At 36.4% G+C, this 16,050-nt stretch overlaps 1 protein-coding gene across 4 annotated transcripts in view; it reads left to right on the top strand.

Moving 5' to 3' along the window:
* The window catches only part of ATG5 (autophagy related 5), an 85,154-nt gene that overhangs the window by 18,663 nt on the left and 50,441 nt on the right, over positions 1 to 16,050 (top strand). For all 4 annotated transcript variants that reach the window (XR_012628102.1, XM_074862207.1, XM_074862209.1 and 1 more), the window contains exon 5: positions 5,477 to 5,639. Coding sequence is in view for 3 of the 4 variants with exons in the window: in XM_074862207.1 (XP_074718308.1) it covers positions 5,477 to 5,639 (163 nt within the window). In the remaining variant the exon portion in view is untranslated. The remainder of the gene's footprint in view (positions 1 to 5,476; positions 5,640 to 16,050) is intronic.

The raw sequence follows: 16,050 nt of genomic DNA, 5'->3' as shown, positions 1-16,050 counted from the left end.
TTTGTGTGGGTCCCCTTTAGAGAACAGAGTGAAATGTGTTTGGTCTTGTGACAGCTTAGTCACAGGAGAGACATTATTTTGATTGCACATTGTAAAACCATTAGGTATGACTTCATAGCACTACTGATCTTTGCTCAGAAGAGCAGGGTTAGTTTTGGTGCAGGATTCTTTCATACTCTGAAATGCATTGAGATGATACCAGGTCTGTTTTGAAGTCAAAATCACAACTAGAAGTCATGGTATTTAACTTTGAAACTTTCATTTCTCTGTTGCAAAAGAAACAATGCAAAGATCCAAAGGAAAATGCTAGGTTAATAGGCTTAACTTTAGTGTATGAGATATGAGATGAAATGAAAAGCATACTGGGGAGCAGTTATGTCAGAACGTTTTCATTCAAACAATTCTTCTCTTGAAGGTGTTTTAGAAAAGGTCTTGCTAACAGGAGTAGTCTGATTCTTTTTGGAAGTGTGCACTGAAATCATACGTTCTTATATGTATTTCCACATGTTGGAACTTTTAAAATGACTGACTGAATCTGAAGTTGGAGATGTTTTTGAAACCACTGTAATTGCTACACTTCTGTCTGATATATGTCAGAGAGAGCTTGGATGAAGAAACTTCCAGAGTGTTTTGAAGAAACTGTAGGGTGTCTAGTTTCATAAATCATGATTTAATTATTACATGTTTGGAGAGCTCTGGGAGATTAACAGTGGCAGCGTGTGGATGTTGCCATCCCAAAGTAGAGCCATCTTGAGAAATAAGTTGCAGCACCACAGTGCTTTTTGTTTTCATGTGGTAAACTGACTTTAATGTCCTTATATTTCTGCTTGCCAAAAGATCAGCTAATTTAAGTTTGTCTCAAGGGTGTACATTAAAGATCAGCAGGAATAATTTACTGCTAAGGCAGTATTATTTTAAAAGCTGATGTAATTTATTTTTTAAAAGTATAACACCTTGGATTAAGCACCTGCTTAATGTCTCTTCCTGTTTTTGATGTAATCTGAAAGTTTATTTAAATAAACCCCTCTTAATCCTTAAAGTCAAAACATAACTGAAATATATCAAAGTACGTCAAAATTTCAAGACATTTTCATGTGTTACAGTTTCTTACAGCTAAGTAGTTCAGGTGTGGGATTTCAGCCTGAATTATTCTTTTCATTTGTGTGTACTTAATCTTCAAAGAGCCATAATTTTTATTTGGCTTAATTGAACAGTATTAGATTTTTCTGGGGTTTAACTTTTGCTGTCATGGCTTTCTCCTTTCTTTTACCAAAGCATGAAGTCACCAACAGATACCTTGAACATATGTAAAGAGTGGTTTTTAACCTTTTTTTTCCCTCCATCACTTTTCTTTGTTTAAAGTTAAAAACATTTTAAAAGTTTATTTCTGTTCAGCAGAAGTTTGAAAGTTGACAGATACTTGTAATTGTCCTCCTGTGTTATGTATGCAGACCAAATAATAAACACACTTATTGTTTGCATTTAAGAAACAGTTTCTTCACTTGTATTTCCACTATGCAATAAAATAACGTGTATTTATATCTCTAGTAAAGTTGAAATACGGTTGCCTTAAATAGTCGTAGAAGGCTGAGCTTGAGGATGAGGAAGAGTGCTAAGGTCTGAGAATCATGAGAAGCCATAGTCTGGGAAGTTGCTGTTGTTACCCAGGCGTGACTTCATGGGGAAGAGGGAAACTATCCCTTCCTGTTAAACTCATCTCATGCCGCTCTGCGGCGTGCTTAGCGCTATTCATGTTCTTAGCGTGGTAACCAACTCTCCAGATTTTGGGCAGTAGAGAGGAGGTGGTGAACTGGCAATGGCAGCACTATTGGAGGAGAGCAAATTGGGTGTGCCAGGAGAAAGGCTCACCTTCTCCCTCTGCTGAAGCCCTTATCTGCTGGTGTCTGCTTCTCCACCCGTGAGCTGATGTAGAGGAGGAGAGACTGCATCTGGTTTTGTATAACAGCTGTCATCTTCATTTTCTTGTTAAAAATTGTGTGAGGTGGAGTGAAAAGGAAGTACTTTTCCATGTAGCATATGGATAAATTGTGGGACTGCTAGGAGACATGTGGAAGCCAGAAGTATAAATGAGGGGTTTTTTTAAATTAATCTTTTTTGTAAAAAAGACCACTGATGGTAACTAAACACAAATATATGGATGCTGCCCCTGCCACTGGATATGTTCCTTATGGTTTTTAATGCCCTGTTATTGGTGTAATTTTCTGTAAATGTGGCCTAATGCAACTAGACTGTCACAGTATAAACAGACGTTTTGTGAACCAGAACTGATAAATATGGATGGAATGGAGTTATGAAACCAGACTGTTGAAATTACCTGCAATGTTTTTGGAACAGTTTTATGTGAGAGATCATTTAGTACTCCTGTGTACAGATGATACCTTCTTCTTCATGACAAAGTTTATGCTGCAAGTGTCTGCTGGTATGTGAAACAAAACCAGTATTACTTGAGCTTTCTAAGAAAATCAGAATCAACCCTTAATAACTTTTCTTTCAAAGATACAGAACATTGAGGGAGTAAGACACCACCAATAAGAGTACTTGAATTAAAGCTGCTTATGGGATCTATTAAAACTTTCTGCAAATCTCATAGTTGTATAGCCAAGGGTGGCTAGCAGCTTGTTTACAATTGTCTCTTTTTTCAGGGTCCTGAATAAAGTTATTTCCTTAAAGATCACTATTTCCTTAAGTAGAGGGAAGGCAAGTAGAATTTTAAAAAAATGAAAATACAAGTATACATGTTCTATATTTAAATACAGAACTTATTATTCTGTGCCCTAGTTTATGAATCAGTGGGGATGCCATATTTTCTGTTGGTAGTCTCAAGTAGGTGAAATTCTTTCATATGCTTCTTGTAGATGCAGTTTTCCAAGTTACACTTTCATGTTCAGGTTTTTCAGCTTCTACTCACAGTACTGCATAGATATGTGTCAGTGTTTTTCTTCTAAAGAAAAGAGTAGACAGCACTTAGATTGGAGGGAGTGTTTTCCAGTCTTCCAGAGTGTTATCTCTTAGAAGCTGGGAAAATTAATCATACCACACCTTTGTACTACTGTGGCTAGATTCTTTCCACTAGCTTAGCTAGTTTTGACCGATTTTAAATATTTCTTTGCTGTTCTGCAGACCACACCATGTGTGTTCTCTGGAACACATCCCCAGGGAGTGACATTTCCTGTAATTTGAAATTCATTGGAAGAAAGTCAGCAGGGAAATGCCTACCTGTAGAAAGACAGGAATGTCCAAAAAAAGGACAATATTTAGACATGTGTAGCAAAACATTTTTTGTAACAAAACTGTTGTTTTCATAAATGTAGCTAAAACTTCAGCTTTTAACTGTGAAAGTTACTAGGTTCCTGTATTATTTGGCATAAGGTATATTCCATTGTCTCATCGTTCTTTGAGGGATGCCCATGTCTTACTTTTGAATTCCTGGATGTAAAGAACTTTTTTGAACTTGAAGTATGCTATTTCTGACTGTTCTTCTGGATTGGTTACCACACTTTACTTTTTTTATTTGAACAAGTAAGTTAAACTTCTAAAAGTATTCTACAGGCCTTTACAGATGTCAGCTGGCAAGTAACAATCCCAGTAATGTTTTCCATTCATCTTGGGCCCAATTACGCTGAGACACTCAGCTTTGTAGGGAAGAAAGGGAGCGAGGTCTGCCCTGGAAGGAGAACTTTCCTTTCTGTTCTGTCCTCTTTAATGTCTTTCTGCTTGGCCATCCTCATTTGAGAAACAAGCTTTATCTCTGTCCTTAGATTTCTAGTCAGCTCCACATACATCAGTCCTAAGTAGCAATAGCACTCCCTTTGTGAGTTCAACACCAAACTGTGTATACTTCAGTGCAAAAGGTATTAGCAGTCTTCTTGTCCCTTTATACTCCTGTTTTTGGAAGATAGTCATCCTTTCGATCCACAGTTTCCAGAGTCTGGGCTCACTGTCATAAGGAGGAATCACTATATGAAATTCCATTATTTAATTTCCAACTCTTTTCAATAACCTAATTATGAGGGAACTATTATTCATGTCCTCAGAATTACCTTCAGGTAAGGCAATCCCCAGCTCTCTTTCATACTGTCAGCTGTTAGTGCTTCTTGGATATTTTGAGTTCCCGTAGCTTGAAGCAGTCTTCGCTATTTTTCCTGGGTTTATGTGGAGGAGGGAAGGCATGTGATTTTCCAGCATTATATTGCTCCTACTGTGACATGTTAACTATGTTGTAAAAGTGGTTAAAAAATATCCTGCTATATATACTTGCATTTCCAAAATGGTTTTGACAGTCCCTCACAAAAGCTTTTTTAAATAGCCAATTTGTAATGGGTTAAAAGAAGAAAGGTCCTCTTGTGGAATAGCAGATGAGAATTAAAGTATAAAAAATACATGACAAGCCTTTGTTATAAAGAGTACTAATGATGCCACTCTGACTCGGCTCTGGGGGTTTGTACTGTTCAGCATGGTCATAAACAACTGTGAAAAGATGATTAATAAGGAGGGGATAAAACATGCTGGGTTTTTAAACCTTTGAAAACTAAAGACAATTAATTTGTGATAATGAATGCTTGTAAAATGCGAAATGGCAAGTGGCACTAAATATTGCTAAAAAAAAAGAATTAGAGGAAGAACAACCCCGACTGTATACCTGTGTAGGACTGAACTGCTGATTACTTAATTTCCAAAGAAATGTTTTTTCTCTCTGAATGAGATTTACTATTATAATTTCTTAATAAGTGAATTGGAAAGGTAGTTGTCATTTACTGAGGGGATAAAAGTTACCTGAGGAGTAGTAACTGCATCTGCAACGCTGAATACAGTGTGCCAACTCTGACCAAATAAAAGGGGTATAGCATCAAGTCACACGGGATAGCAATAGGCATGTGTATTAGGTAAAGTTGGAGCTGACAAGGGTTTCCAGTAACTCTTAAGGAAAAAGTCTTTCTAAGTGGAATATATGCTATAGTTCATGTATGTGGATGATGATAGTTGGAGGAAACTTTCAAAGGTCTGCATGGAAATGGGTGATAAACTGCTATTGAGAGTTAATAGGAATTGGGTGATTGTCACTTACTTTGCCCCCTTTTCTCCTGTTCATTGCCATAGAATTGAACATCTGCTTGAAGACATGTTAAAACTTTTCATCTCCTGAATTTTGGACATAAGAGCCTAAATACATTCACTGATGTATTAATTGTATTTATGAAGTTGAGGTTGGGTGATAGAAAGTAATTTCTGATTTTACAGAAAATTGTTCAACTTTTGTTTTTCCTGAAATGTCTTTTACTGCAAAACATTACTTGTCAACAGAGTGAGAGAATGGTTGTTACCTTGTTCCATAAGTAGAAGATTCCAGTGTGCTGCTTTTGTATAAATATAAACCTGATTAAAATTATAATTTATTCTTCATCTTCTAGGGTATGTGATGCATTTATTTCTCTTGATCTATCTCTTCTCTTTATAGAATTTTCCAGAAAAGGATCTTCTACACTGCCATTCTAAGGATGTGATTGAAGCACATTTTATGGCTTGTATAAAAGAAGCAGATGCTTTAAAGCACAAAAGTCAAGTCATCAATGAGATGCAAAAAAAGGATCATAAGCAACTATGGATGGGATTACAGAATGGTAAATACAGTGCATCAAGTATTATATTTAGGTCTAGCATGCTAATAAATAAATTTCTTCAAATTTTAGTCATGGTACAGGATATAAAATGTCATTGTTCTGCAGAATTTTAGTCTAATGTCATGGAAAAGATAGATTTTTTTTTTTAAATTTTTTTTAAAGTCACCATTTATGTGATAATCCAAATGTGGCTTGAGTTATTCAAGGAACTGAATTGGGTCATGACTCTATTTTAACAAGCCAAAGGTAGCAACAAAACAAAATACACGGATAAATATTGTCTAATGTACTTTTGTGCAATTGATGGTCTTTATTTGGGCGACACCTGGGGTGTAAGTGTTGTTCAGTATTGATGATCTTGGACTGTAAAGTAAAAAAGGTTGTGTCCTCTAGTTAATGCTTAAGGATTGTCACTGATAAACAATACAGGTAAACTTCAAAAAAAGGTTGCCCAGTAGATTAATAATTTTACTTTTCTCTCTGCCATTTTTTTTTATTGCTAATATTACCATGGCTTTCACAAAGGTTTCTGCATAGATAAGTATTGACTTTAAAAAATCAGTGAAATAATTCAGAACATGATGTTCTAAAATAGTGTTCTTACTTTGCACAGATGGCATGAATCTATATTGCAGTGCAAAATATAACTTCTTTTGGTTTTAGTGTCTCCTCTTTCTTATGATGGTTCTTAGAGGCCTGTAAGTTGAAAAGCTTTGTAAGTATTTCAGAAACTACTATCTGGAATGGGTGGTAACACCACTTTCAATGTATTTTCTTCATCTCCTGAAACTTGTCATTTGTATTATTACTCGTAAATTTATTTTAGGGAAGCTGTAAGCAGAAAGATGTTTATTCTATGTTGAGATACAAAATACTTAACACTTAGAATTAACATCTTCACATATGTTTGTAAGGAAAATCAAATGAAAAGAAGCAGCTTTGAATGCAAGAATACTTGAGGCGTGTGTTTGCTTTAGACAGTGGGGTTCCAAATTAGTTTGGGTTTAATGTGTGTATCTAGTGAGTGTGTGGGTTTTCTAATTCTTTCTTTTGTGTGTTTTTAGTGGTACTACCTTTCATATTAAAGGTACTCCTGTAATAATTTTGAAGATGAAGTGCTTATTAAAAAATCTAGTTTCTATTTTTTTATTTAATTGGGGGAGAGTTAGAAATTGAGGTATTATCTTAAATTGCCATTTGAGTGGTAAAATCTTGAGGGATGCTGTACATACCAGCAAAATTTATCAAGTAAGAAATTGCACTTTATCTGGTTCAATTCAAAGTACTTCTTGAGAGATTCTGTTTTGTATAGATATTAGTCAGCAAACTGACTGATAATATATTTGCTTCTGTGAATTAGCAGTAAATGAAGAGTTCTGGTCCACTGGAAGCCAGAATCGGTGTAAATAGATGTTTCCCTAAAGCTCACATTGTTACAAGTCAACTTAAACTACGATTTTAATAATTGTTTGAAAAAAGTATTCTACTGTAACAGTATTTGTCTTGCAAGCAGTTTAGTTTGAGAGAAGCAAAATGCTGTACCAGCATACTTTTGTTTTCTATTTCAAGGATTATTAGCTTTATTCCAAAAAGAAATCCTGTCACTTTGTCCCGGTGCTCAGGTGTTCTCAGCAGTGCACCTTATGTGCTCTTTTTATTAATGGTTTTTAAAATTAAAACGAAAAGACCTCTAACACGAGTTATAATGAGTATAATGAGTTATGAGTATAATAATGGCAGAAGAGTTGACTACACAGTGAAGTGGTATGAGTTAAGGTTCTTTTCTTAACCAGAAGTTCTAGAACCTCGATACCCTCAGTATGTGTTTTTTCTGTGCTCATCTTGGGCTCTACCTTTTAGTTGGTTATTTGTCTAAGAGTATCTTCAGCTGTAGAGAAACCCGGATTTTACTGTTTTGCTTTATAATGTTAAAAACAGGGGTTGCCTAGCAAGGTTGATTTCAAGAAGGTTTCACTGTACTTAATGAGAAATCGCACCTGTGGAATCTGACACCTAAATGAGAAGTTTAAATAATCTTTTGAATACTTTCAAATGCTAATTTTAATTTCTCAGCTCTTCATAAAAGAGAAACAAGAAAAGCTTGTGAAACCAAGAAGACTCTTTTTAAGCATGTTGTATCTTTCAATATGTTTTTATAGGCTTTCATTTGAGATGTAATAGTTTTAAACCTCTTTGTGAAACAGAATGAACGACCACAAAAAAGAAAAGAAAGTAGCATTTGTGATAACTGCCTTGTAAGTAATGATACATCTGCAGGCTTTTTTTTTCTGTGAAACTTCAAACAATTTTCTTCAGTTCTTTAATATAGGAAGTGTTATTTGTTTAACGAGTGATAGCAGTACTTACAGGATATGTGTTAAACTTATATTTTTGGGGAAAAAAAAATTTGCATGTTTGGAGAAATGTAACTAGCAATTACAAGTGTAATTGGGTATAAATGTTTCTGCTGAGAAGGACGTACTTGAACAGGTAGCATGAGAAACTTCTCAGTTGCCCGTAAATGGCTTTTAGGGGAAGAGTTATAATAGTGAATTTGTGGCAAAATCTTGTGTTGGTAACAGCTGGTAGGTATTCATAACAACCTTTATGTCCCTCCTCCCACCATTTCTGATTTTGTTTTAGTTTGCTACCGAATCAGGAAGATAAACATACTTTTCTGTCTATTGCTTGTGCTGTGGTTTTGCTTGTTCTTCACACTTCAGTTAATCAGTTTTCGTCCATAAACCAGATATTTCTTAGCTAGAACACTTCTATGGAATGGGTACATCTGTGTTGCCCTAATTTTGACCAGGTCATAAATGTCTGACTGTGGTAGGGAAGCGATAAAGACAGGCTATATAGCTATAATTACCTCTTTTCCTTTGTAAGAATTGATAAAATTCTTTGGTCAAAATTGATGCAAAATGTTACTACTGTTGCTTTAATAGTGTTATGGCCATTTTTATAATGAATAAAGAGGATTTTCAAGTGGGTGTTTTTTTTCTTCTTGCCTTTTGTGTGGAAACATAAAGGCTTTCAGCTTCGAAACATTAAGACTCTGTGGGCCTAGTGATGACTCAGGATCAAACAAATGAAACCTCAACTGTTTTTAGGGGGAGAGCTGTATTTTTTTGCATGGTTCAAAGAATTAATGTGTATAACTTCAGTGTACAGTGGTTCTGATAAAGGAGGGGGTTTAGATTCAACACAGCTGCTTTTCATCAGTTGTGGAGAGACATAAGCAACCATACCCTCAAATTTTGACAGGCATCCTTTATAACAGGTGAAGACTAGACTTGGTATTTCTGATACATTAGCAGGGGAAATAAACAGTAAAAACTCATAACCATTTTTGAGGTTGCTTTAAATATTATAAAATATAATTAAGTTGTCATTTTACTGAAAATACGGAAAAATAATGTGATGCTTATTCATGCTGTAGGACTTACCAGAAGTTAAGTGGCCATATTGAATTGCTCTTATTAAAGGAGAAAAATCCTGCAAACATTCAGAATGTGCAATATTTTATCTTTAAATGCATGTGTTCTCTTTCTTGTCTTACTGACAGAATCAGGCCTGTGCTGTCGTGCATTTATTTCTAAATTGTATCTAAATCAGTCCTGGGGTTTTGAGGGGCAGAAGTTGTGGGTTTTTTCTGGGTTATCACATTGCTGTTTAGAAATGTTTGAACTGCCAAAAACAAAGTGTCGTACATTATCAGCAACTCTTTTTTGCTGTGTGCACATGGCCTACTCAGGTTTGATATGTATGTTTCTCCTCTTAGTAGAGAACTGTAGGAGCAATGCTGTTCTTTACCTGAGTCTGAGATGATGAGCGTGCTTTGGTAGCTGAACAAATCTCTATAATCTCAACTGATCATTTGAAATTTAAATTAAGCAATATGTACTTAAAAAAACCTTGGCAGTTTAACAGGAGAATGAATGAAGAAGCCATTAGTTTTTAAATCACGAAGCCATTAATTTTTAAATCACAAAGCCATCTTTTTTCCTTCTTCCCTCTATCCCTACCAAAATGGTAATACCTTTCCATGTTCTATCTGTAGAGATTTGGGTAGCTGTGAAGAAAGACTAAATAATTCTTTTGAGCTTTGTAAACGGGTGTATTGGTTAAAAGAGGATTTAAAAAAAAAAATTACCTTCCTGGACTGGTGGCTAAAAATTCCTGGAAATGCATTCAGTTTTCTTATAATTAGTGTCAGTACCTGCTTATTCTGGAGTTAAAATAGCATGGCATACACCAAACACTGAGGCTGCTGATACTATGAAATCCAGGGGGTGCAGTGTAGACAGATTCAAATAGCTCTGCAAAAAGGCAGCCCAGCACTGTTCTGGTGCTGAGCCGGGGCTAGGTTCAGACAGGCTGGACCTGCAGAATGAATCAGATGCATCAGAGCAGGCCTTCCCAGGGATTTTTTTTTTGTGGTGGTGGTGGTTTTTGTTTGGGGTTTAATTGGTTGTGGGGGTTTTTCTGGTAATGAATAGTGACCTAGACTTCAGTGTTAGTTCTGCAGTGTTTAGTGGCTTGTCACCATTTCTGCACAAATGACTAAACTAATGCTCCACCCGTATAGGTGCAGTATCATGATTCTAAACTGTCATCCCCCCCAAAACTGACTTTTGCCTTGTTACTCTTCTGTGCTGGCCTGGCACCTATTTGCATTGCTGCCCTTTGTCACAGTGCAAAGGTGGGGAATTAATGGCAGCCTGACTTCTCCCCTTGATTTTCTCTGCTCCGCTCTCAACAAGAGGGCAGAGCAGAGCTGCCGTGTTTGTGAGGCTAGTGAGAATTGGTGGGTCCCAAAGGAGGACATGAACTGCACAAAGGCAGAAAAGGGAGGAATGCAAAAGGTAACCCAGCACTCACAATGTTACTTTATACTGAAGTCTCCACCATGAGAGGACGTTGTCTAGAGATAGATAGACAGAGATAGAGATGCTTTCTAGTGTTTTCACTATCTTGTGTTAGATGTCCATGTGTCTAAAGAAAACTGTTAAACTGAGGGAGGAAGCTTGGAGGTCTCTGTATCTTTGGCACAGGGAATCTGCCAATCGTATAATCTGTTCATATGTATAGGAAAGTTTGAATTTATATACCTGTTGCAGTTTCAAGGGCTTTGTGTTTTGTCTTCATTTTGACTCTCTTCCTCCTGGAACGTTACCATTTCTTGAGAAATATAGCACCTTCCAGACTTCCTGCTAAAGCAGGTGTGCCTTTTGTCTTCAACCTGAATCACAAATAAGCTGATTCTCTACCTTCACTGCTCCCATCTTCTGTAGTTTTTTCAGGTACTTGGTAGACTTGGATTCAGGTTGAGAGAATCTTTGACTGTATTTCTCTAAATCTATTTTACTTAGGTATAAGTGATGCAGAACCTTTATTTTTTACTACCTCCTGCTTTCCCTCCTCCCCTCCCCCTCAAAATATGTTGTTTTCTGAAAGACATGTAAGGTCTAACTAAATTTCAAAGTAAGAAATCTCTAAAAGATGGACTTAATTTTAAAATTAACTTTAGTTGTTGGGGTTTTTTGCTTTGCAATTTAAAATGCTTCTAAGTGATTTTCTGCTAGTAAACTCCTGAATTTGACAGATGTATTAATATAAATGTTCCTTAACTTTTAAGAAAAGCTGTATTTTAGAAAAAGCATAGTACAGAAAGCAAAGTAGGTTAGCAAGTTATATGGAGATACGCTGCTCTATTTTCATATATATAAACAGAGTATAATCAGAGGCAAAGACGATGTTAAAATATCCAGCCTATCTAGAGTTGGAGCAGAGAACTGGACGATGGGTAAAATTGTCTCCTTTTAGATCCATTGAACTCCTGTTTCCTTTGACTTAGGGAAGTCTTTAACAAGCCCTGCTGCTCTATTCCTACACAACCTGTGGGTTGTGTTTCAAAAATGGATTACACACATTTTTAATAGTTACCAGAGCTTTCTTTTTCACTTAAGTGACAATACCTACTGAGATCACTTGCTTTGAGGCTACACAGAAAGCTTAATTTTGGTAGGATATATGCATTTTCATATTTGAATAAAGGAGAGAAAGTAGCCAGTCTTGATGATTTTCTTCCCCTGAACCTTTTCCAGATAAATTGATGACCTAGAAATGAAGGAAGGTGGTATTAAGCAAACAGTGTACTTAAAGTGAAACTTCTGTTTCGTGAGTACGTTTAGTAAGTGAAAAGAATGTTGGTAAGGTATGTCTCCCTTGTGTATATTAGAAGAAAACAAGGGGGAAAGGCCTTTTGGATCTGAAGAGTAAAATGCTCCTTTGTCATACAGTTTTCAAAATGTCCTGTTAACCTGCAAAACTTAGGCAATGTGCTTTTATTTCTTTATCTTCAGAACACTACTTTGCTATAAAAACTAATGGATAAATTATAGCATAAATGTAAATGTGTTAAATACACGTATCTCAAACCTAACTGTGCAGTAGTAGGGGAGGGATTCCCCCCCCCCTTTTTTTTTTTCTTGGGTTGCATCCATAGCTCAATTTATAGTGTGGCTTATGAATTAGTATTTTTTTAACTAGAATTTACAGCTAACTATACATAAGGAAGTTTTTCCTAATTGTTCTCTGGTTGTCAACGCTGCTGTTGGATATTTGTTATAATGCATATAGGCAAGCAGAGTTGAATTGATTTAATTAATTTACACAATAATAGTATTAAAAAGGGAGTGACAGGCTTGGGTAGCCAACTTTGAGGTCCATACCACTGTACTTGACTATTATTAGTACTTGAACTAGTTATAATGATGTTTAATTTTGTGGTGATTCCATGTCTTATTTCGCATGGACTAGCCAAGTAAAGCCTATTTTTTTCTTTACTTTCAAATTTTACAATCTCTATTGCTTTCCTGTGGTATTATATAGTAATATGCAAGCTGAATGTGAATTTGGAGGGTATGTAAGATTAATGGGCACATCATGCGGCAGAGGTATTTCAGGTAATGACTGTTGTGTAATTACAAGGCAAAATTATAACTAGTCCATATATGTACCTTTATGTTGAATGTTGTTACTTTGCATCTGTGACATGAAGAATGTTTCCACATATTTCTGTAGCTAGCTTCTGTCACATTAAGTCAAAACAGTTCTAAGGTCCTATCCATATCCGATAGTTACTCATGCCTGAAGATAGTTTGAAAAGACTAATAAACTTGTGTGCTCTCTTCAGTTGTGGATTTGTGTTATATACTATGATCTGTCAAAATACCCAAGTAACCTAAGCATTTAGTAGCAAGAATATTTTAACTGTGGATGGTAGCAATACGTAAAATAGAAAAGAAAAAGAAAATCTTATGTTTAATGATGCCATACAGTATTTCAAACTGTGTTCTCAAAAAGGACGGCACTGAACTGTAGTGGTGAGCCAGAGTCAAATATGTATTGGAGTCTTCCTGAAGTCTTTGATAATTGTAATTATCTGTGTTTTTATTGTACAAGAATAAGCACAATGAGTTTAGATGGCCTAAAGTCATTTAGAGACAGGTCTTTAAATAGCTGAGAAATGAGAGTAACCAGCTGTAAATACTGTTTCTGAATAGCACAGTACAGTTAGTTTTGAAGTGTTTAAGGTATTTATCTTTCATCAAGAAAGCTGATTCATCCTTGAGGCATACTGCACAAACTTTAGCTTTTTGTAACATTGGTTAAAATTTCTCACCAGTCAGTAGAACTATGTATGCATGTAGAGTCTTAGTCTTTCTGGAAACAATGTGGAAGTAGAATTGATACTCAATTTTGAGAAGACTCTTTTCTGGCTGTAGCAGTTAAGCACAATGCTTGTTAGAGCACTTGCTTTATGTTAAGAAAATACACTTTGTATCCTTGACCTGCAGCTGTAGATCTCTGAACAGTACAGTTTGTTTGATTATATGTTTGTGGCCGATTAAACCTGTAGTGAGTTTGTTGATGAGTAAAGGAAAAAATTGGTGGGAGAGATTGATAGACTGGAGAGCAGATCTGCCATTCAGGACAGCGAGGAGGTGGAGCAGGAGGCGAGCAGGAGCCTCCTGGAGCTGACAGATGCAAGTGCAAGGCCCTGCACCAGGGATAGGAAAAGCCCTACACATAGGGGCAGGCTAGGGACTGACTAGGAAGCAGCTTTGTGGAAGTAGGTAATGGTGAACAACAAGCTGAATGAAAAGTCTGTTGTGTGGTATTACAGAAATGAAGATTAACGAGGAAGCTGCTTTAGCCCTTGTGCCCCCTAGAATATAGCCAGATGGTGAGTAATTCTTCCCCTCAGCTCAGCACTTGTAAATCTGTGCTGGGAATGCTGTGTCCTCTTTGGGACCCCGGGACAAAAGAAATGTGGGTAAACACAAAAGAGTCCAGTGGAGTGCTGCTAGGATGATTAGGAGCTGGAGCATATGCTGTATTAGAAGAGAGTGGGATAACTGCCTTGTTTAGCCTGAAGACAAGGAGGCTGAAGGTGGATCTAATAGCTGCTTTCCACTACCTAAAAGGAAGGCTTGTAGAGCAGACGGAGTCATACTCCTCTCAGACATGCCTCCATTGGCAGTGGAATTGGGCAATTACAAAAGAAAATGATTACAAGTTGCAGCAGGAGAAAGTCTAATGGGCTGTTGGGGTTGGGGGGGAGTGAAAGTGGTTGGGTGGAAACCCGGAGACAGTCAGAACTTCGCTAGGCAAGGCCTTGAGCAAACTCATTTAACGTTGTGCAGGCAGCTCTTTTGGGGGGGGGGGGGGGGGAGGAGCTTTTATACCAAAGCTTGACCTCCACAAGCATTTCCAATCTAAAGTTTTTGTATGGTTCTGATACATCAGTTGGAAAGTCTTTGATCTCTTAGTTAATGCTGTGGTTGGTTCTGCCCAAGTACTTCTAGCTGTGCATCATTTCTATGGTTCATATGGTTATTAGACAGTGGTGAACCACTGAGAGTAGACAAAAGTTTTTTAAAGTCAAGGATTGGACACATTTTTATGCAGGCTGCAAATTGGTACTGCTTTCATAGAGCTAGAGATACAATTAAACTCCAAGCTTTTTTAAAAAAACTTTATACAGCTAGATGGCTTTTAAGAAGAAACCATGAATAGTCCAGACAAAAAACGTGCATATGTGCTACCCTGAGGGCTATACCTGTTTGTTCACTTTTATGACTTTCTAAAAAGCTATTGGAAGATAAAAGCTGTGAATTACCATTTTCTTTTTGAATTTAAACAATCTTTCCCTCTTTTTGCATTAATTATTCCTGTTATTTAAACCTTCTCCACAGCCTTCTTGAAATATATCCAATTCTGGAGTCAGCACTGTGATAGCAGTTGCACCAGTGTCGAATACAAAACCCAAAATAATTCCTTATTATTAAGATACTTCTGTTGATAAATTTAAACATTAGGGTGGGGTTTCTTTAGTTTTTACCCACTGTTCTACAGTGGGAATTCCATTTTAACTGGCTATATGCTGTGACCCTGTGTCTTATCACAAGTTACTTGTAGATATAATTTCTCATTCTGTGGTAATTGCCCATATTCTTTGTGTATGTTGATTTAAAGCTATGCTGCATTGAAACGCGTATGTTGATTGCAAGCACTAGAGCAGTGTCCTTTACCCTCACAGTGATCTATTCTGGTTACCAGTTTCTTAGAGTCAGGTGGGTGGAAGAGACGCATCTAACATCAAGATCCATGTGAAATTTCAAGTTGTTTGAAGCATGACAGCACTTGAGTTTCAGAGAATGACTGTAAGACGCTAGCACGAGTGAAACTAATTTTTCTGTTTGTCTGAAGAACTTTGCCCCCAGGTCTCAACCTGAGAAAGAGGCCCAGCCTTCAAAATTTCAGCCTGGACTAATAATTCTTAGTTAAAAACTGCTTAACAGTAAAAGGTTCAGCAGTTACTGTCTATTAACTACAACCTATGACTGGAGTTACCAACAACTTTTTAATATCACAGTTATAAAATTGGTTTAATTTAAATGACTGCTAAAGGCTCTCCAGTCTTGCTTAATGGAGGAAATGATTCTCAAAGTGTCTACCTCTAACAGTTTGGGGTTTTTTAAACAGTTTTAAAGGGTGCTTTAAAGGCAAGAACTTTCAATTATAGATTTCTGAGCCCTAAATGCATGATGTGGCATACTGTATTTGTAAATTTATGTTTGAGATTTAATTTGTTGCTTAATGAATTTGTGTACTGAGGTTATTGTTATGGATGACATTAAGTCCTTGTAGTTTTGCCAACTCATACTATTTCTATATATATAAACAGATATTTTCAAAGCTCTGCTTAGATTCTGTACATCTCTAGCACTGAAGGCTAATGTCTGTCAGTTGTTCGGGCATTCAATGACTGCACTTCTAATAAGTAAATATTTATAAATATAAGTGATTTAGCTGATAGATTTTTTTTTTCAACTGGATC

The sequence above is a fragment of the Strix uralensis genome, chromosome 3, assembly GCF_047716275.1.
Source record: "Strix uralensis isolate ZFMK-TIS-50842 chromosome 3, bStrUra1, whole genome shotgun sequence".
NCBI classification, from domain to species: Eukaryota; Metazoa; Chordata; class Aves; order Strigiformes; family Strigidae; genus Strix; species Strix uralensis.
This window is presented reverse-complemented; position numbering and strand designations above follow the sequence as displayed.